General features: G+C 46.6%; 1 protein-coding gene across 2 annotated transcripts in view; it reads left to right on the forward strand.

Annotated features, from left to right (window-relative positions):
- The window catches only part of TFPT (TCF3 fusion partner), a 102,541-nt gene that overhangs the window by 21,278 nt on the left and 58,990 nt on the right, over positions 1–22,273 (forward strand). For both annotated transcript variants that reach the window (XM_040327619.1, XM_040327620.1), the window contains exon 2: positions 7,132–7,378. In XM_040327619.1, coding sequence (XP_040183553.1) covers positions 7,132–7,378 — 247 coding nt within the window. The remainder of the gene's footprint in view (positions 1–7,131; positions 7,379–22,273) is intronic.

The following is a 22,273-nucleotide window of genomic DNA, read 5'->3' on the forward strand; positions in this document are numbered from 1 at the left end:
AATTCATACCCAACATGTCACGCTTCAAAATTGCGTCCGCTCGTGGAATGCCGACAAATCTTCATAGGCGACGTTTAAAAAAATCTACAGGTTGCATGTTTTGAGTTACAGAGGAGGTCTAGGGCTAGAATTATTGCTCTCGCTCTACCAATCGCGGTGATACCTCACATGTGTGGTTTGAACACTGTTTACATATGCGGGCGCTGCTCACGTATGTGTTCGCTTCTGCGCGCAAGCTCGTCGGGACGGGGCACGTTTTCTGGCTCCTAACTTTTTTAGCTGGCTCCTAGATTCCGAGCAAATTTGTCAACCCCTGGCATACCTTATCAGTGCTCGACAAATCCCGGTCGCCAGGTCGCTATGGCGACTAAAAATAGCGCCCTGGCGACTTGGCTTGGAAGGTGGTCAAAAAAAAAAACTTTTTTGTGAGCTGGCGCCATCTGGTGGTGGCCGTTGGTATTACAAGTTAAAGTGGAGGTTCACCCTATAAAAAAATTCTAACACTTCATCCAGCACCGTGCTGCATATAAAATGACACGGACCTTTATTTATTTTTTTGCCGTAGATATCGTTTAGCCGTGGAATTCCGCGGGAGTGGGCGTTCCTATTGTCATGCCAATTGATTGACATGCTAAACGACGGCGCACACAGCGCGTCACGACATTCCCGAAGGAAGCTCGGCTCTATTCGGCGCCTGCGGGAAGTCGTGACGCGCTGTGTGTCAGTGTCATTTTATATGCAGCACGGTGCTGGATGTAGTGTTAGAATTTTTTTTATAGGGTGAACCTCCACTTTAAGCATTACAAGTTAAACAGCAATTCTAATGTCATTTTTCACTATTTTTCACTATTTTCACTGCCATCTTCTTCCCTCTAATTAGAACCCCCAAACATTATATATATTTTTTATCCTAACACCCTAGAGAATAAAATGGCGATCGTTGCAATACTTTTTGTCACACCGTATTTGCGCAGCGGTCTTCAAAGGGCACTTTTTTGGGAAAAATTGCACTTTTTTTAATTAAAAAATAAGACAACAGTAAAGTTATCCCCATTTTTTTTAATATTATGAAAGATAATGTTACGCCAAGTAAATTCATACCCAACATGTCACGCTTCAAAATTGCGTCCGCTCGTGGAATGCCGACAAACTTTTACCCTTTAAAATCTTCATAGGCGACGTTTAAAAAAATCTACAGGTTGCATGTTTTGAGTTACAGAGGAGGTCTAGGGCTAGAATTATTGCTCTCGCTCTACCAATCGCGGCGATACCTCACATGTGTGGTTTGAACACCGTTTACATATGCGGGCGCTGCTCACGTATGTGTTTGCTTCTGCGCGCAAGCTCGTCGGGACGGGGTGCGTTTTCTGGCTCCTAACTTTTTTAGCTGGCTCCTAGATTCCAAGCAAATTTGTCAAACCCTGCCTTATATAAATAAATGTATTAATAAAAAAAAAAAGAAATGAACAAGCAGCGCTGATTGTTTATTCATAATGGGTAAGAGATCACTCACTCCACTTTTTTATAGATTGAGTAGAGAGAGATTGGAATGCCTGTCAGGTTTTTATTACTGCCTGTGCCCTCATTATCCTGTTCACTCTCTAACGTGAGCAGTTATAGAGAGGAAATCTTCCAATGGGGACACTTTGGTGACATTATGGGATTTCCTTGGTTTTGGAGGGATTTCCTCTAACTTTCTCTTTTGGCTATGAGACAAGGGGGGCACTATTTTCATCTGGAGGAAAAGAGGTTTATTTCCTGTGTAGCCGATAGCAGACTACAGTTATCTGGCATTGCAGCCTCCCCTCTCCTTTCTTAGACTATCTCTCGATTCCTCTAGTGCTGGGCTTAAAAATACTTCCTAAGCCCAGCAGAGAGCAGTGTGGGAACTGAAGTCTCCTGAACAGACATATGCAGAACTATCCCTGGACTACACATCCCAGCATGCCATCTGCTCCACAGGCAGAACTCTGGGAGAGGCTTTAAAAGGGTCAACCAATTGGGCCCAAGCTCTCTTGCTTCCCGGGTTCCATCAAGTAAACACCCATCCGCTGCTTTACGAGAGGACTGCGGTCTACCACGCAGCAAAATGGCGTTCCCAGCTCCGACCCACGCGGGTCCAATGCCACTTGCTACACAAGGGGCATCGCTGTAACCAGCAATATCAGACGATTTACGGTTCCAGCAGCCGGTCCGGCGTTCCCGACCGCTCTGCATAAGGATGCACAGACTTGGATCGCTCTTTAGGAGGTTCCTATGCTGTTCTTCAGTTTGGTGAGAAGGCATCTGCACGCCAATACAATCTCTGCTTGATCTTTGTTCACAGAACACTGTATATAGTCACCTCACACATGACATTGCCTTATCGTATATCACAGAACACTGTATACAGACACCTTACTGTGCCACACTCAGGATTCTTGTTCTATGAGCTCCAACTTGCCATTGAAGATCATTGGAAGGGCTTGCATCCTAGACATTGCTATCCTATTGCTATTTAAAGGGACACACCCCTAAAATCTAGAATACCCAGTCTCTCATTAGGTTCAAAGGTATAATAGGCCATCCGGGGGTCCCCTGTTTAGCAGTGATAGTATATACAGCAAGTAGTAGTTTTCCTTAGAAGCAAACAATAAATTAATGAATATCTATGTGTATTGCTATTTTTTATCTGTGATTCCAAGTTGTTATTTCTTTGCCTCAGGGGACCGTTTCAACTGAGTTTTGGCTATTTACGCAGGACCTGGCTGACTAATACCCTGTTACACGACTTTCCCTTTGAATAAGTAAAATTAGAGATAGCTAATCAACCTGCATTGTGTCAGTGTATTATTTAAAGGTACATACAGCATTTCTGAACCTAGAGTGTCAGTAGAGCTGGAAAGTTTGCAGGGTCAAAGTGGCGCAGATGAACATGCAATTCTTCTAAGCAACCCCCCTAGGGGGCAGTGCTACATCTGCATATACTGAGGATTCTTCACAATAAGAGCTGTGAAATGTGGAATAGGTTACCTCAGGAGCTATTTCTGGCCAGCTCAGGTACTCATTTAAAAAAAAAAAAACTTGATGCTTCTCTAAATGTATTATTTTTTTTATTATTATTAATATTATTTATTATCAGGGTTCGACAAAATCCGGGCGCCCGGTCGCATTTGCTACAATAAATAGCGACCTGGCGCACGGGGAAGCTTAGGCCTGCAGAAGGCCGCAAAGCCACGGCCTTAATGGCTGGCGCGGGCTGACGCAATCGCGCGGCGATGGAGGTGGGGGCGCACGGAGAGACACAATATCCTTTGTCTCCGTGCGCCCCCATCTCCCCCGCCACGCCGGCCGGTAATTGAGGCCGCGACCTTCTGCAGGCCTAAGCTTCCTTCTGTGATCTGGCGCCATCTTGTGGTGACCGTTGGCATGACAAGTAAAACAGCAATTCTAATGTGTTTTCACTGCCATCTCCTTCCCTCTAATTAGAGCCCCCAAACATTATATATATATATTATTCTAAAACCCTAGAGAATAAAATGGCGGTCGTTGCAATACTTTCTGTCACACCGTATTTGCGCAGCGGTCTTACAAGCACACTTTTTTTGGGAAAAAATACACTTTTTTTTTAATTAAAAAAATAAGACAACAGTAAAGTTAGCCCATTTTTTTTTTATATTGTGAAAGATAATGTTACGCCGAGTAAATTAATACCCAACATGTCACGCTTCAAAATTGCGTCCGCTCGTGGAATGACGACAAACTTTTACCCTTTAAAATCTCCATAGGCGACGTTTAATTTTTTTTTTACAGGTTGCATGTTTTGAGTTACAGAGGAGGTCTAGGGCTAGAATTATTGCTCTCTCTCTACCAATCACGGTGATACCTCACGTGTGGTTTGAATACTGTTTACATATGCGGGCGCTACTCACGTATGCTATCGCTTTTGCGCGCAAGCTCGGCGGGACGGGGCTCGTTTTCTGGCTCCTAACTTTTTTATCTGGCCCCTAGATTCCAAGCAAATTTGTCAAACCCTGATTTATTATTATTCAGGATTTATATAGCGACAACCGTTTGCACAGTGCTTTACAACATGAGGGCAGACAGTACAGTTACAATACAACTCAATACTGGGGGGGGGGGGGGAATTGAGCACTTCATCGATGCATCACAATTCGGGTGTCCCTGATGCGGCATTGATGCATGCGACCGGAAAAATAGATTTCCCGGTGATGTCATGCCCCGCCGGAAAAGTGCTTCAAGCTATTAACCCCTTGGCACCGAGCGTATGCGGCCTCGGATTTAGAGGGTTATACCTGGATGATGCACGCAGCTGCAGGCATCATCCCGGTACCGTTTTTCAGAGGATAGTTTTTTCAGAGCAGTCAGCTTTCCAGGGATAACAACCGATGTGGCTAAAAGCCACTCGATTGTTATCCCGAAGGACTGGGAGGGGACATCCGCCACCTTCTGCTGCTCTTACCGGGCCTCCCGTCCCACCAGGAGACTCAATCCTCCTCTTCCAGCGTCTAGCCACAGACTGGCACGAAGCCGGAAATGGCTTTGTTCCAGTCTCCTGTATGTAAACACTACCCCTGTTCGGTTCGCACCAGAACCTTCGAACAGACTGACCGTTCGCGCGAACATTTAGAACTCCATTGACGTCTATGGGACTTGAACGTTCAAATTCAAAAGTGCTCATTTTAAAGCCTAATATGCAAGTTATTGTCGTAAAACCTGTTTGAGAACCCGGGTCTTGCCCCAGGGAACATGTATCAATGGAAAAAAAAAGTTTAAAAACTGTTGTTTTTTCCGGAGCAGTGATTTTAATGATGCTTGAAGTGAAAAAAAATATGAAAAATTCCTTTAAATAACGTACCTGCTGGGTGTCTATAGTATGCCTGTGAAGTGGCACGTGTTTAGAACTGTCCCTGCACAAAATGAGATTACCATAAGAAAAAAGTAATTTAAAACTGCTTGCGGCTTTAAAGTAATGTCTGGTCCCTGCAATATGGATTAAAATCATTGAGAAAAATAGCACAGACACAGACAGTACACACACCACGTAGCTTTAGGTGCACACTGCAGAGGACAATGGCAGTACACACACCACGTAGCTTTAGGTGCACACTGCAGAGGACAATGGCAGTACACACACCACGTAGCTTTAGGTGCACACTGCAGAGGACACAGGCAGTACACACACCACGTAGCTTTAGGTGCACACTGCAGAGGACACAGGCAGTACACACACCACGTAGCTTTAGGTGCACACTGCAGAGGACACAGGCAGTACACACACCACGTAGCTTTAGGTGCACACTGCAGAGGACACGGGCAGTACACACACCACATAGCTTTAGGTGCACACTGCAGAGGACAATGGCAGTACACACACCACATAGCTTTAGGTGCACACTGCAGAGGACACAGGCAGTACACACACACCACGTAGCTTTAGGTGCACACTGCAGAGGACACAGGAAGTACACCACGTGAGAATACTGCAGCTAGCACAATCACCTGCCTGCCTGTCAGTAAATTAGGAAGAGCGGATCTAGCTAAACTATACAGTGTATAAATATATATACAACACCTGGGATTCATATATATCCTCTACACACTGTAACTTTAACTGACTAGCCTGCCTGCCTGCCTGCTCTACCTACCTACCTACCTACCTACCTACAAAAAATGACTCGCTCTCTCTCTCTTTCTCTTTCAAACCACCGCAACACACTGCACAAGGCCGACCTGCAGGCGGCCTTTTATAGTGTGGGGCGTGTACTAAACCCCCTGAGCCATAATTGGCCAAAGCCACCTTGGCTTTGGCCAATTATGGCTGTCCGTTTTTTGCAAGCTGTGATTGGCCAAGCATGCGGGTCATAGTGCATGCTTGGCCAATCTTCAGCCAGCAATGCACTGCGATGCCTCAGTGAATTATGGGCCGTGACACGCCACTCGAATTAGGCGCGAACATGAGTTTGACTCAGAAGCACAGAAGCAACGTCAATTCCGGTTTACTCGGCTGTCAAATGATGCTGACTTAAAAAAATATACAGTATTCAGAATCGCCGTTTTCGGCCATCTAAATACTTTCAAGTGCAAAGGAGGGATTTGGGGTCTTTTAGACCCCGATCCCTCCATAAAGAGTACCTGTCGCCACCTATTACTGTCACAGGGGATGTTTACAATAAAAGTGATCAAAAAATATATATTGTTTTTAAAAAAATGTAAAAAAATAAAAAAAAATTTGAAGCACCCCTGTCCCCGCGAGCTCGCGCAGCTAAGAAAACGTATATGCAAGTCACGACCGCATATGTAAACGGTATTCAAATCACACATGTGAGGTATCGCTGCGATCGTCGGAGCGAGAGAAATAATTATAGCACTAGACCTCCTATGTAACTCTAACCTGGTAACTGTAAAAAAAACATTTTCAAGCATCGCCTATGAAGATTTTTAGGTACTGTAGTTTGTTGCCATTCCACGAGCGTGCGCAAAAAGACACTCGTCTGTCCCACAATCCAGCGACGTGGCCACCCGAACCCTTCATTCTCTTCCCCTGCCTGTCCACAGCGCTGGCAATACTACTGTGGGCATACGGCTGTAACATCTGCAGCTTCAAAGCCGGGTGCGCATGTCTCACTGCGCTGCCCTGCATGGCTGGGCAATCTTCTGGGACCTGTGATGTGTCCCAGAATATTGCAGGGAGGAAGGGCTGCCTAAACGGCCCAAGCAGAAGTGGGAACTTGTCAGAAATCGTGATGCATCGCTGAATTTGAATCGCTGACCAGATAATAGTAATGGAATCGTGAGACCAGTGAAGATGCGCATCTCTACTCAATACAGAAGGAATCAGAGGTCCTTGCTCATTAGAGCTTACAGTCTAAAAAGGGAAGGTCAAGTCAGATACAAAAAGCAATTGTTGTGCATGCGCTGAAATACAAAGCATATTATTGGATATTACAATTTATAAGTAATAACTTAAAAGAGAGCATTGTTCAGGGAATATCAAATTGCTTTAGGGTCTCAATAAGGAATTTCAACTGCGGGTATAGGGCTCTGTTTATAGAGGATGTCTAACATTGGTTAAACTCGAAGGACTTATGTCTTTTCCTCAACCTGGCTAACTATATATTTGTTGCACAGATCTTCCATTATGGCTGTGAGTTTTGAAGAGTTTTCTGTACCACCTGGATCTGAGCTTGCTCTTCCTCCACTATTCGGCGGAAATATCTTGGAGAGCGAGCTGGAAACAGAAGTTGAGTTTGTTGATGGCGGACTTGCTGGTGAAAACCTACAAGACGAGGAAGAAGAACAGGCCCAGCAGCGAATAAGAGAGCTTAATAGGAGGAAGTTTCTTGCTCTTAACCGGCGCTGCAAAGAAATAGAGCAAGTATGTAAATAATATATATATTTATAGGCTGATACATTTTACTACATTGTTTTAAGATTCTTTAGCATCCATCTTATTCAGTCGGTCCCAGTGAAAGTGAAAATTAGATTTCTCCTATCACCTTCCAGGATGGCACATGAGAGATGATGGCTCCTCCACACAGGAAACACAATCACTTGACATTTTTTATAAGACCCCACCCTTCCCCTTGATCCTCAGTATTGATTGTGTTTCTCCCGAACACAACGTCACGTTTGTTTTGTTTAAAAACCTAGAGACCGGGGAGGGTCCAAGGTACCCCTGTTGAGACGGGTTCTTGGGAGGCCGGGGAGGGCTGAACTAACCTGTAGGCTTGGTCCAACTCACAGGTCGCCCACAGGCGTGCACCAGCGCTCTGCGCTGCAGGAAGGCTAGCCATCGCTAAGGTGCAGAAGAAACGCCGCCATTTGAATAGCTCTCTCTTCCCGGGTATTGCTTCCTATTTTGGAACATTGCGCTCCAAGCCTCTCTGAGTGAAATAGGAACCGCGTCAAAGGAAGTGGGCTTTTGCCTCACAGCGCAACCCAGAAGGAACGCCGGAGAGAAGCGTGGCGGTGGAAGGGTCGGCTTGCGGATAGCCCTTACAAGAGGTACCGACAGCCGGGGACCCAGCCAAACCTCCTCATGGAACAGGAGGAGAGGAAGGCAAATGTGCCTGCAGGCAGATCCAGGTCGGGGCGCAGTGAGTACAAATCCCCTTTGGAAAGGGAGGAGGAAAGGGAGTGAGAGTCCTGGTCTTGAGGGTCTGAGATTCTGGAGCCAGCCAGAACAGGACTGGATTTTACTTCTCACCTTACCCTTTCCCCTCCCCAGTACAAACCTGCATTCCTGGGGGAGGACAAAGTAATATTATGCATATATGTATATGTCTTGTCTTGCAGAAACCCCCAGCGGATCCCAGGAGACCCCAAATAAACAGTCTCCTGCCGCTACAGGGTATAGCTCCTCTGAAAATAAATATGTGGGTAGATAAACTCCCACTCAAAGCCCTGTTTGCTAAGAATGCATTAATAACTTAGCAGAGAAAAGAACTCCTGCAATAATGGGGTATCTCTCATCTATGCAGACGGAAAGGCCGGCAACTGTAAAGACTTTCCATGAAGCCGCCAGGCAGTCAGTAACCTAAGGTCTGACATAGAGGAGCTTATCCCTAGAGAAGACATATCCTCCCAAGAAGGCCTTGTCTGAATGGAATCTAGTGCCCTTCCCCCGCTTTCACAGTCATTCCCTCTAGTCCAGGTAGAGGAAGCTAAGGAGGACAGGGAGGATATGGAAAGCCAAGCTGAACAGGACGCCCCTTCACCCTAGAGGGCCTGGTTGGACTCCTGCAGGCAATACAGGCCTCTGAGGAGATTATAAAATCCCTAGAATAATCTCATAGAGGGGGCTGAGCAAGGCTCAATCCAGGGTGTTGGTTTTCACTTCTTTAATCCCTAAATGATTAGGGCCAGCCTGCCATGAATCTGACAGGCAGATCACTATGGTGCTGTTACAGGTTTTTTGGCTCCAAAAAACTTACCTCCTAAACTCTTAGGATAGGCCCAACAAGGGGGCATCTTAGTGTGTATATTACCCTTGTGGGGGTTGTTGATTGGTTGCAACATCTTCCCAGGTTCCAATCGATCACTTCCTCCTTACACTGCTGCTATATCTGTCAGTGTGTAAGAGTTAATCTAAATCTCTTGTGGCTCAGGCAACAAACCATTTAGGGTGGTGTGAGAAGCATAAAATGCTAGCCTGCAACCCTTAATTGGGAGTTTCTCTGGTGCAAACCTCTGTGCTAAAGCTATGAAAATCAGCCATACAGGTGTCTGATTGCCTCCAGCCTAAGATTATGGTCACCTCTTCATGAGAGACCAAATTGATTTCTGAGTCTGTGCTCATTAAGACCTTAAAGAGTCACTAAAGGAATTTTTTTTTTTAGCTAAATAGCTTCCTTTACCTTACTGCAGTCCTGGTTTCATGTCCTCATTGTTCGTTTTTGCTTTCATGTTGCTGTAAATCCTCTCTGTTCTGGACACTTCCTGGTTGCCTGTCTTCTGATAACCACAGTACTGGGAGATTTCTCACGGTGGTCACTAATCAAGGAGGTGTGATTACTGTGTGTAAAACAAAACTGGATTGGTACTGAGGAGTTTTAGACAAAGTATCACTGCTCTCTATTGGCTGACTGCCCTCTAGTGGCTCTCTGTACATCAGAGAACCAGCAAACAACAGCAAAAACGAAACTACACTGCAGGCACATTATATGATTGTTTTTTTATCTATTTTTAATCATTTTTAAAAGGAATCAGTTAACTATTATGTCTCTATGCCCTGTAAACAGTCATTTCAGCTAAAAAAAGTTTTTCCTTTAGTGACCCTTTAAAGGCTTGGACTTGCTCCACGTGTGTGTGTGTGTGTGTGTGTGTGTGTGTGTGTGTGTGTGTGTGGACCAGCTACACCTACTCAGACCTATGCAATAGTAGAATAGCAGCTACCACTACTGTGGTAGAGTCACACACCTCGGATTTCCATTATTAAACTGGGATGAAGGATCAATATCTGAAACTCAGGTTATGCTAGGATAGAGTGTTGGTCTGTCCGCACATCAGAAATGCACAACATGTTTTTTTATCTTGGGTCATTTCTGATATACAGGTCATTCTCAAAAAATTAGCATATTGTGATAAAGTTCATTATTTTCTGTAATGTACTGATAAACATTAGACTTTCATATATTTTAGATTCATTACACACAACTGAAGTAGTTCAAGCCTTTTATTGTTTTAATATTGATGATTTTGGCATACAGCTCATGAAAACCCCAAATTCCTATCTCAAAAAATTAGCATATCATGAGAAGGTTCTCTAAACGAGCTCTTAACCTAATCATCTGAATCAACTAATTAACTCTAAACACCTGCAAAAGATTCCTGAGGCTTTAAAAAACTCCCAGCCTGGTTCATTACTCCAAACCGCAATCATGGGTAAGACTGCCGACCTGACTGCTGTCCAGAAGGCCATCATTGACACCCTCAAGCAAGAGGGTAAGACACAGAAAGACATTTCTGAACGAATAGGCTGTTCCCAGAGTGCTGTATCAAGGCACCTCAGTGGGAAGTCTGTGGGAAGGAAAAAGTGTGGCAGAAAACGCTGCACAACGAGAAGAGGTGACCGGACCCTGAGGAAGATTGTGGAGAAGGACCGATTCCAGACCTTGGGGGACCTGCGGAAGCAGTGGACTGAGTCTGGAGTAGAAACATCCAGAGCCACCGTGTACAGGCGTGTGCAGGAAATGGGCTACAGGTGCCGCATTCCCCAGGTCAAGCCACTTTTGAACCAGAAACAGCGGCAGAAGCGCCTGACCTGGGCTACAGAGAAGCAACACTGGACTGTTGCTCAGTGGTCCAAAGTCCTTTATTCGGATTAAAGCAAATTTTGCATGTCATTCGGTAATCAAGGTGCCAGAGTCTGGAGGAAGACTGGGGAGAGGGAAATGCCAAAATGCCTGAAGTCCAGTGTCAAGTACCCACAGTCAGTGATGGTCTGGGGTGCCATGTCAGCTGCTGGTGTTGGTCCACTGTGTTTTATCAGGGGCAGGGTGAATGCAGCTAGCTATCAGGAGATTTTGGAGCACTTCATGCTTCCATCTGCTGAAAAGCTTTATGGAGATGAAGATTTAATTTTTCAGCACGACCTGGCACCTGCTCACTGTGCCAAAACCACTGGTAAATGGTTTACTGACCATGGTATTACTGTGCTCAATTGGCCTGCCAACTCTCCTGACCTGAACCCCATAGAGAATCTGTGGGATATTGGGAAGAGAAAGTTGAGAGACGCAGGACCCAACACTCTGGATGAGCTTAAGGCCGCTACCGAAGCATCCTGGGCCTCCATAACACCTCAGCAGTGCCACAGGCTGATTGCCTCCATGCCACGCCGCATTGAAGCAGTCATTTCTGCAAAAGGATTCCCGACCAAGTATTGAGTGCATAACTGAACATAATTATTTGAAGGTTGACTTTTTTTTTTATTAAAAACACTTTTCTTTTATTGGTCGGATGAAATATGCTAATTTTTTTAGATAGGAATTTTGGGTTTTCGTGAGCTGTATGCCAAAATCATCAATATTAAAACAATAAAAAGGCTTGAACTACTTCAGTTGTGTGTAATGAATCTAAAATATATGAAAGTCTAATGTTTATCAGTACATTACAGAAAATAATGAACTTTATCACAATATGCAAATTTTTTGAGAATGACCTGTGTATGTATGTATGTGTGTGTATGTATGTGTATATATATATATATATATATATATATATATATATATATATATATATATATATATATATATATATATATATATATATATATATATATATATATATATACATACATACATACTAGCTGAATACCCGGCGTTGCCCGGTCTTCCTATGTTAACCTTTTGGGGAGGAAAATCATAGTAATATAAATATACCCATCTTTTATATAAGGGTGTAGGTAAGGGTTAATTTAACTGTCATATATTTTTATTTGGCATATAAGTAATATGTGTACCAGGTATTATTGAAATATCTCCATGCGTACAGAAGTTATGTGGGAACATACATTTCCCATTGATTTGCATGGGAATTTAAACAAAAACCCCGACCCTCACAAATGGGGGTAGTTAAGGGATAAATTAACTATCCTATAGTTTAAGTGGACATTTAAGTAACATGTGACCAAGTGTTATTGAAATATGTACAGCCGTTTGAAGTTATGAAGTAACATGTATTTCCCATAGAGTTGAATGGGACTTTAAAGAAAAACCCCGACCATGGCAAATGGGGGTGGGTAAGGGTTAAACCACCTATCCTATGTTTGTTGCTGACATATAAGTAACATGTGTGCCAAGTTTCATGTTAATATCTTTAGCCGTTTGGACGTGATGCTGGAACATACATACATACATACACACACACGTTGAGTTTTATATATATATAGATAGAGATATATATATATATATATATATATATATATATATATATATATATATATATATATATATATATATATATAATCTCCTATGACTCACCAGAAATGCCTAAAATTGATTAGGTAACGGTACTCTGTTCCTTATCAAACGCATAACACTGAATGGTGGGTGACGCCTCTATTATATATCCACACACCATTGTTATTCAGAAACACACCACATTGAATTACTGTTGGTGTAATTTCTGTCGGATACCTGACTGTATATTATTGCTCATCAGAGAAGCATGACATAGATCTGTCGGTGACACCTCTATTATATAACCGCACACTATTGTTATTCAAGTTACATGTTTGTACACTATTGCTTATCAGAAAAGCATGACGCTGAGTTACTGATAGCGACATTTCTGCTGGTTATATGACTGTACAATTTTGCTGATCCGAAACGCATAGCATTGTATTATTGGTAATGATATTTATGAATTCAGATATGCACTGCTTTAAGGGCCCTTTTTTGCTAGTGACATTTCTGTTGATTAGATGACCCGACAAGGTTGCATTAAGTAACACATTGGTTGTCGGCAACATTCTGTTGGTCATATAAACTTTCCAAGTTTTTCTAATCAAAATAATGCACAACTGGTATTGTGGGATGATGGTATACTGTTACTATCCAGAAACGCACAGCATTGAGTTTTCTTGCTAGTGGCGTTTCTATCAGGTATATGATTGTGGGTGTTAGTAATCAGGAATATACAATGTTACTGTCTGTAACATTTCTGTCCCTTGTCCTATACCCTATTGTTTATCTGAAGTATGCTAATACCACTCTCTGCTAGTTATGACTGCAGGTAGTATAACACCAGCAATACACGGTTGAGGCCGCATATGTCCTTTTCTTGTTGTCATACTGGCCATGCGACTGCATTTTTATGATCATCAGAGATATACTATAGGTGCTAGTATTATTTTCTGTTGATTAAGAAGACTTACGGTCAGAGTAAGGAATAGACAACACTAAAGTTGTTCTTGTCCTCCTGTCTTGAATCTATTACCTTGGGTCGCTGCACATAAATAAAACACAGCAGTAGAAGGTGTCTGTGTCCTCTGCGTCTAATTACTCAGAAAAACACCATATTGGCTAGTGGCCTCTCTGTTGAATGTAGGACCTATAACCTATTAAGCATCAGAAGCTCACATTTGGAGCTTCTGTCCTTTCTCTGGACTTAGGTTATATGGTATCTTACTACATATGAGAAATACACACCTAAGGTTGGTGGTGTCTTCTCTATCCTACAGGTGTCTGTATATCAGAAAACACAGCAGTGGAGGCTGGGGGTGTCTCCCTGTTTTTGTGTTCCATATTAAGTCTGAGCTTACTGTCCTTCGGAAATACAAGATCTAGGACCTGTATATCTGGGATATTTCGGTCACTTTATTTCAGACCTTATTTTCCATGTACATGGAAGGAACAGGATTTCTGATTGCGGGCCTTTACTTCTAGGCATTCCAGAGACATTCCCTAGACCTGAACCCAGTAGGGTCATAGGACACTGGAAGGAGGTCATAAAATCACCTATCATGATTTTTTAGTAGGAAAGGGGTTACGCCGTTAGGAGCTGTTTGCCTTTTTAAAAAAATTCAGCATCAGAATTTATCTGACTGGTTTTCCCGATCCGATGGTTTTATAGCTCGGTATATGTCCTTCATGTCACCCCCTTGGACGAACTGGATGTGAATAACCAATATTCGTCTTTTACTCCTACTATAGCAGGAGTCCCTTGTGGTAGGGATCTGCTAAACTTAACACTCCTTAGTGCTTGGAGTGTATCATGACCTCAAACATTGGATATTTACAGAATTTCTGTATTTTGTTGGCGTGTGGCACTCATGTGTTTACCCTGAGAATATAGGGTAAAATGTGTCTGCGTGTTATACGCGGGGGGCGGTGAAAAGTTTTCTTTCCCCGACACCTTTGTTCTTTTCTGTTATATACCAATGAATGCAGTGGTTACTCACAATTTGTTACAGGCGTCTTTTCTGCGTAGTTTAATGTATCGACTCGCAGGGTTATAAGGAGCCTGGGATATATAGAACAATTTCACATCTGACATGTCCGCATTCAGATGGGAAGGAACCCAGAAATGGGGAATGACCAGGATGGGACCTGCTTGTCAACCGGCTTGCAGGGCAGCTGTTTTGACCGGTCTAGCAGTGTACGTTGGAGACAGGAGTTTGTCCACGCGTATTGGCGGACGCATGAATGAGCCACGCCAAGGCATCCGGTGGTCCTGACACTGACCAATAAGTGTCCTCGCCATAGAGTCACATGCATTCCAATGAATGGAGGTGGACAGGTGGACTGAAGGGAGTGCAGGAGCACACCAAACGCCTTGCTTGGTCACATACCTGTCCAGTCATTTGAGTCAAGGGAATGGACTTCCCTTAATTTAGTATCCTTGAGTGGGTTTATTTCCGTGTTTCACCATGACTATGGCAAACAAATAGGGGACCCACAAGGATTGTCCGTCGGGAGACCTTTTTTCTTTCTAAACCTTTCTCCTGTACAGATTAGTGGCTTAAAACCAGATGTTTTCTTGGTTGATGTCACGGAGCCATGAACCAGACGTACAACAAGAGATAAGTGAAAATAAGAATGCTTTATTGAAATTCAAGCTGTAAAGCAAAAGTCCAAACGGATGGTGAAACCGAAGCAGAGTCTTTGCGAAGCCAGAGGTCAGGAACCAGCAGGGTAGTCAGACGAAGCCAGGATCAGGAACCAGCAGGGTAGTCAGACGAAGCCAGGATCAGGAACCAGCAGGGAAGTCAGACGAAGCCAGGATCGGAACCAGCAGCAGTCTTAGAAGCATGTGAACACAGGAGGACCAAGCAAGGAACTGAAGCCACAGACCTCCTATATATATGAGCCAGGCATCCAGCTCCTCCCAGTGGGAAGGAGGAGCCGCAGGGTGGGAGGCTACAAGAAACCCAGAAACCAAGATGGCCGCCAGCACATGTCAAACGAAGGAGGACAGCAAGGAGGTAAGACCATGACAGTACCTCCCCCTCAAGGGCCCCTCCTCCGCGGAGCAAAAAACGGTTTCTGAGGGAAGCGTGCGTGGAAGGCTCGGAGCAAGGCAGGAGCATGGACATCTGCGGAGGGAACCCAGGAACGCTCCAGTGGACCAAAAACTGCACCGGACCACGGACCAGGCGTGAGTCCAGGATATTGCTCACCTCATACTCCTCATGATTGCCCACTTGGACCGGACGAGGCCGAGGAACCGAGGAAGTGAAGCGATTGCACACCAGTGGCTTCAACAGGGAGACATGAAACACGTTGGAGATCCGCATGCCAGGTGGAAGCGCAAGGGCATAGGCTACCGGGTTTACCCTGCGAAGCACTCGGAAGGGACCAACAAAGCGAGGAGCCAGCTTGGGAGTGGGCACACGAAGGTTGAGGTTGCGGGTGGACAACCATACACGGTCTCCGACCTGGTAGGAAGGAGCAGGCGCTCGTCTGCGATCAGCCTGGAGTTTCTGGCGCTGCGCAGAGACCTCAAGGGACTTCTGGATCTGTACCCAAGAAGCACGTAGGACGGAAAGGTGATCCTCCACAGCCGGAATATCCTGGGGAGAGAATGCCTCCGGTAACACGGCAGGTTGGAACCCATTATTGGCCATGAAGGGAGACGTCCCAGAGGAAGAGTTCACCGCCGTGTTCCTGGCAAACTCAGCCCAAGGCAGGAGGTCAACCCAATTGTCTTGGTGATCGGAGACATAGCAACGAAGGAATTGCTCCAAGGCCTGATTGGATCGTTCTGCGGCCCCATTGGACTGAGGGTGGTAGGCCGAGGAGAAGGAGAGATGAATCCCCAACTGGGAGCAAAAGGCGCGCCAGAACCTGGACACAAACTGACTCCCCCGATCCGACACAATCTCCTTGGGCAAACCGTGCAACCGGAAGACCTCCCTGGCAAAAATCGTGGCCAACTCTTGTGCAGAGGGTAACTTCTTGAGAGGAACACAGTGGCACATTTTGGAAAACCGATCCACAATCATGAGAATGACCGTATGGCCTCGGGATGCAGGGAGGTCCACGATGAAATCCATCCCCAGGTGCGACCATGGGCGCTCCCCGGTGGCTATGGGTTGCAGAAGGCCCAACGGAAGGTGCCGAGGGGACTTACTCTGGGCACAAACGGAGCATGCCGCTACATATGCGGCGATGTCGGAACGTAGGGAAGGCCACCAGAACAGACGTGAAACAGCCCAGGACAGCTGATTCTTTCCAGGATGCCCCGCGGTCTTGGAGTTATGGTAGGTTCGCAACAACCGAGTGCGCAACTCCTCAGGCACAAAACATCTGCCGTTGGGTCTCCCAGAGGGAGCACCAGATTGAGCCGCCAAAATCTGCTCACCCAGGGGAGAGGTCAGGCTGGTGCGAATGGCGGCCAGGATCTGATTCGGAGGTATGACCGAAGTCGGAATCGATTCCTCCCTGGACAGCTCGGAGTACTGCCGTGATAAGGCATCCGCCCTGATGTTCTTGGAACCGGGTAGGTAGGAGACCACGTAATTAAAACGTGACAAGAACAGAGCCCATCTGGCCTGACGTGGTGACAATCTCTTGGCCTCAGAAAGGTAGGTCAGATTCTTGTGGTCCGTCAGGATGAGAACCGGAACCACCGAACCCTCGAGCAAGTGCCTCCATTCTTTAAGTGCCTGCACGATGGCCAATAACTCCCTGTCACCAATCTGATAGTTGCACTCCGCGGGAGACAGTTTCCGGGAGTAAAACCCACAAGGAAGCAGAGGACCCTCTGGTGTTCTGCGCTGAGACAGAAGAGCGCCTACTCCCGTCTCAGACGCGTCCACCTCGAGGACAAAGGGCAACCCAGGGTTGGGATGCGACAGAATCGGAGCCGACACAAAGGCGGATTTTAGGGCCTCAAAAGCTCGGATGGCCTCGAGCGGCCAGACCTGGGAATTACTGCCCTTCCTGGACAGATCCGTGAGAGGCTTGGCCAGCATGGAAAAGTCCCTGATGAACTTCCGATAATAATTGGCGAAGCCCAAAAAGCGCTGCAGGGAACGAAGACCACTGGGCTGGGGCCACTGTAAGACAGCCGAAACCTTCTCCGGATCCATGGAGAACCCCTCAGCGGAAATGATGTAACCTAGGAAGGTTACCTGGGATCGGTGAAATTCGCATTTCTCAAGCTTACCGAACAGCTTGTTCTCTCGTAACCGTTGCAACACTCGTTTGACATCCAGAATGTGGGCCTCCATGGATTCAGAATATACCAAGATGTCATCCAAATAGACCACCACACACTGCTGCAACAGGTCACGGAAAACATCATTGATGAATTCCTGAAAGACTGCGGGCGCATTGCACAACCCAAAGGGCATAACCAAGGATTCATAATGACCGGTCCGGGTGTTAAACGCGGTCTTCCACTCATCGCCCGCCTTGATCCTTACCAGGTTATATGCCGCCCTCAGGTCGAGTTTGGTAAAGACCGTGGCCCCTTTAAGGCGATCGAACAGCTCGGAAATCAAGGGTATCGGGTAAGCGTTCTTGATCGTGATGCGATTGAGACCCCTGTAATCGATGCAAGGCCTCAACTCACCGCCCTTCTTTTTCACAAAGAAAAATCCAGCCCCTGCCGGGGACGAGGATTTGCGAATGTGCCCGCGTGAAAGCGCCTCCATCACGTACTCCTCCATGGCCTCATTCTCCGCTACCGACAGTGGATAGACCCTGCCACGAGGAGGAACGGCACCAGGTTGTAACTCTATGGCACAATCGTATGGGCGGTGCGGAGGTAGGGCAACCGCGCGCACCTTATCGAATACATCCCGGTACTCCTCGTATTCAGGAGGCAACAGAGAGTCCGAGGAAGTACACAGCAACTTGACAGGCCCATGGATGCAACTAGCCCCACACTGCGGTGACCACGAGAGGATCTCGGCCGATCTCCAATCGAAAGTCGGATTATGCTTCTGGAGCCAGGGGTACCCCAAGACCACCGAGTAGTGTGGAGACGAAATAACCTGGAAGCAGACCGACTCTCTGTGAACGGCACCAATGGCTATCCCCACTGGAAGGGTCTCATGAGTCACGTGTGACGGCTGGAGGGGTCTGCCGTCTATCGCCTCAAGAGCCAGCGGGGAACCTTGAGCCTGCAGAGGAATGGAATTGGCGGCAGCGAACACACTATCAATGAACAAACCACCAGCACCAGAGTCCACCAACGCCTGGGTCATCACCGAGCCCCCGACCCAGGAGAGGACAACAGTGATCAGTGGTTTGTCAACACGGGAAACCGGGGACGAGGAGACTCCACCCAAGATCTGCCCCCGACAGGATCTCAGGTGCGAGCGTTTCCCGGACGGTTCGGACATGCCAACCGAAAATGACCACCGAGACCACAGTACATGCATCGGCCCTCGCGTCTCCGGAGTGCCCTCTCCCCCTCGGACAGGCGAGCAAACCCCAGCTGCATGGGTTCACCCCCAGACAAGTCAACCCCAGGAGGCGTGGGAGGAGAGGGAGGCACGGGTGGGACAGCAAACTTAGGCGCCAAACTGTTAGGAGGCCTCCACAGGCACTCCTTAAAGGAAGGTCTCTCCCTGAGTCTGGTGTCAATCAAAATTAGGAAAGAAATAAGAGCCTCGAGCTCCACTGGTAGGTCCTTAGCTGCAACCTCATCCTTCAAGGCATCCGAGAGACCATGAGAGAAAGCAGCGACCAGAGCCTCATTATTCCAGCCCACCTCTGCTGCCAGGGTACGAAACTCAATGGCGTATTCGGCTACGGATCGTGAACCCTGTCTGACGGACATAAGGAGCTTCGCAGCAGAGGCAGCGCGAGCCGGCACATCGAATACCTTCCGAAGAGAAGCAACAAAACCGGAAAACTCGGCAACCACCGGATTGTTGTTCTCCCATAAAGGGCTGGCCCAGGCCAAGGCCCTGTCCGAGAGCAGCGAGATCAAGAAGCCCACCTTTGATCTCTCAGTAGGAAAGGCATGTGGCAGCAACTCGAAATAAATGCCCACCTGATTAAGGAAACCTCGGCACTGAGTTGGCTCTCCCCCAAAGTGCTGTGGAAGGGGGGCAGAACCGGTCATACCCCGAAACACCGCAGGCGCAACAACAGGTGTCGGGGTAGACTCTGGCGCAACAACCGGAGCGGCAGTAGGAGCGGGCCCAGGAGCGACCACCGACCCATCGGCAACGGGAGCGAAATGAGCCGTGCGTTCAAGCAGGGTTTGCAACGCCACAGCGAATCGACCCAACAGGTGATCCTGCTGATCAAGTCTGGCAACCAGCGTGGGTAGCGAGGATGGCCCTGTACCGTCAGAATTCATGGCTTGGTCCTAATGTCACGGAGCCATGAACCAGACGTACAACAAGAGATAAGTGAAAATAAGAATGCTTTATTGAAATTCAAGCTGTAAAGCAAAAGTCCAAACGGATGGTGAAACCGAAGCAGAGTCTTTGCGAAGCCAGAGGTCAGGAACCAGCAGGGTAGTCAGACGAAGCCAGGATCAGGAACCAGCAGGGTAGTCAGACGAAGCCAGGATCAGGAACCAGCAGGGAAGTCAGACGAAGCCAGGATCGGAACCAGAAGCAGCAGCAGTCTTAGAAGCATGTGAACACAGGAGGACCAAGCAAGGAACTGAAGCCACAGACCTCCTATATATATATGAGCCAGGCATCCAGCTCCTCCCAGTGGGAAGGAGGAGCCGCAGGGTGGGAGGCTACAAGAAACCCAGAAACCAAGATGGCCGCCAGCACATGTCAAACGAAGGAGGACAGCAAGGAGGTAAGACCATGACAGTTGATCAAAGTAGGTCTTTGTTTCACAGAACAAATCTCTGACTAAACTTTGGATGGTCCTATGCAGCATTGCAGACATTATCAACCACGATGGCTAGAAGATTGGCGCAGCCAACCTTTCTATCCTAAAAAATACTCAAGCTCTCAGAATTTTTTTCTTTTAAGAGCATGTGCCACCTAGACCCTGCATCCATAGAGGAGACAAGGGCATAGGTGGAGCAGACCTGCAGGTCAATTACATGATCCAGCTAGGATACCTTCATCACACACTAGGGAGTGGAGGTGGTGAAATAAAGTCAGGTTCTGACATTTAGCAGAAAGACCTTGCAGGCAAGGGTCCCACCCTAAAGTAGGCCTGTTGGTTACTTGATTATCCTCTCATGTGCTGTCCTGGAAGGTGATAGGAGAAAACCTACGTTAGACTTAACGGTAACGGTATTTCTATGATCCTTCAAGGACGCCAGGCCTACTTCCCGCCCTATGTGGAGGGGAAAAAAGACAAGCTAAACACTAGGTGGTAAGTACCTATAAGGAACAATGTCCCTTGTGAACCAGTTCAGGATTACTTTAATTCATACTGAGGATCAAGGGGAAGGGTGGGGTCTTATAAAAAATGTGATTGTGTTTCCAGTGGGGAGGAGCCATCATCTCTCATGTGCCGTCCTGGAAGGTTCGTAGAAATACCGTTACCGGTAAGTCTAACGTAGGTTTTTTTTTTATTTGAACAAAATGACTAGAGTTGGGCGAACAGTTAGAGCCGAGCAAAAGTTCGGCCTGAACATCGCCCGTTCGACAAACACCCGCATGTTCGCCTGCCCAGTGCCCCACAGTAAACTAAACAGTGCATTCTAACCCCTGATTGGGCAAAATGGGGGGTGTGCTCCCCCAAAGTACATTGTCTCTACGTTGGGGAGGGACAAGGGGGGCCCCAGATCCCAGTCCCCCCCCCAGGGTTCAGTAGGGTAGGCGGCGCTCGTTTGTCCCCCCCCCTCTTTCCTGACCTGCCGGGCTGCATGCTCAGATAAGGATCTGGCAATTTTTTTTTTGTATTGGAAATGGTATTGTATTGCCAGCAATTTAAATGTAATTTTATTCTCCCCTCTCACCTTCCAGGACAGCTACTTGAGAGATGATTGGCTCCGCCCTCTACAGGAAACCCAAATCAGATACAATTTAAAATGCCCCTCCCTTTCCTCTGGGGGAGAGAGCCTGCTCAAGGTGTAATAATTTGCTCGCTGTAAAGTGGCGGGACAATAAGAATGTTTTCGTCCTTACCACCCTTCACGCAGACACAACAGTACAAATTCGTACGGCGGCTGGTGTTGTGGAGAAACCCCTCTGTGTCCACGAATATAACCAAAATATGGGAGGGGTGGACCTCAACGCCCAGTTGATGGCGCCGTATCATATTGCCCGTAAGGCGAGACTCTGGTACAAAAAAGTGTCTCTGTACTTATTTCAATTGGCTTTACTGAATGCTCATGTCATATACAGAGCTTCAGGACGGAATGGATCCTTCCTTTAATTCCAGGATGAGATCATCTTAGAACTCCTGTATCCAGGCGGTTCTGCAACTCACCATTCCCAATAAAATGCAGTAAGCCGACTGCATGCGAGGCATTTTTCGTATGTCCTCCAGAGTACCCCTACCCAACGAGCCCCCCAAAGAAGATGTCGTGTCTGTAGCAAGCGCGCATATAGGCGTGACACCCATTATTATTGTCCCCGCTGTCCTGACAATCCTAGTCTTTGCATTGGTGAATGTTTTGAACGCTTCCACACGAGTGAAGTTTTAGCGTAGGGTAAGGCATTTCACAGGCTAGGCACACTTACACAGGGTCTCCCAAGATGCCATCGCATTTTGAGAGACCCAAACCCTGGAACCGAAAAGTTGAACAGTTACAGTTACAAAAAAAAGTGTTAAAAAATTAAATAAAATAAAAAATAAAAACACCAAAAAAATATTTTATTGTTCTCTCTCTCTCTCTATTTTCTCTCTATTGTTCTGCTCTTTTTTACTGTTATCTATTCTGCAAT

The sequence above is a fragment of the Rana temporaria genome, chromosome 10 (assembly GCF_905171775.1).
Source record: "Rana temporaria chromosome 10, aRanTem1.1, whole genome shotgun sequence".
Lineage (NCBI taxonomy): Eukaryota > Metazoa > Chordata > Amphibia > Anura > Ranidae > Rana > Rana temporaria.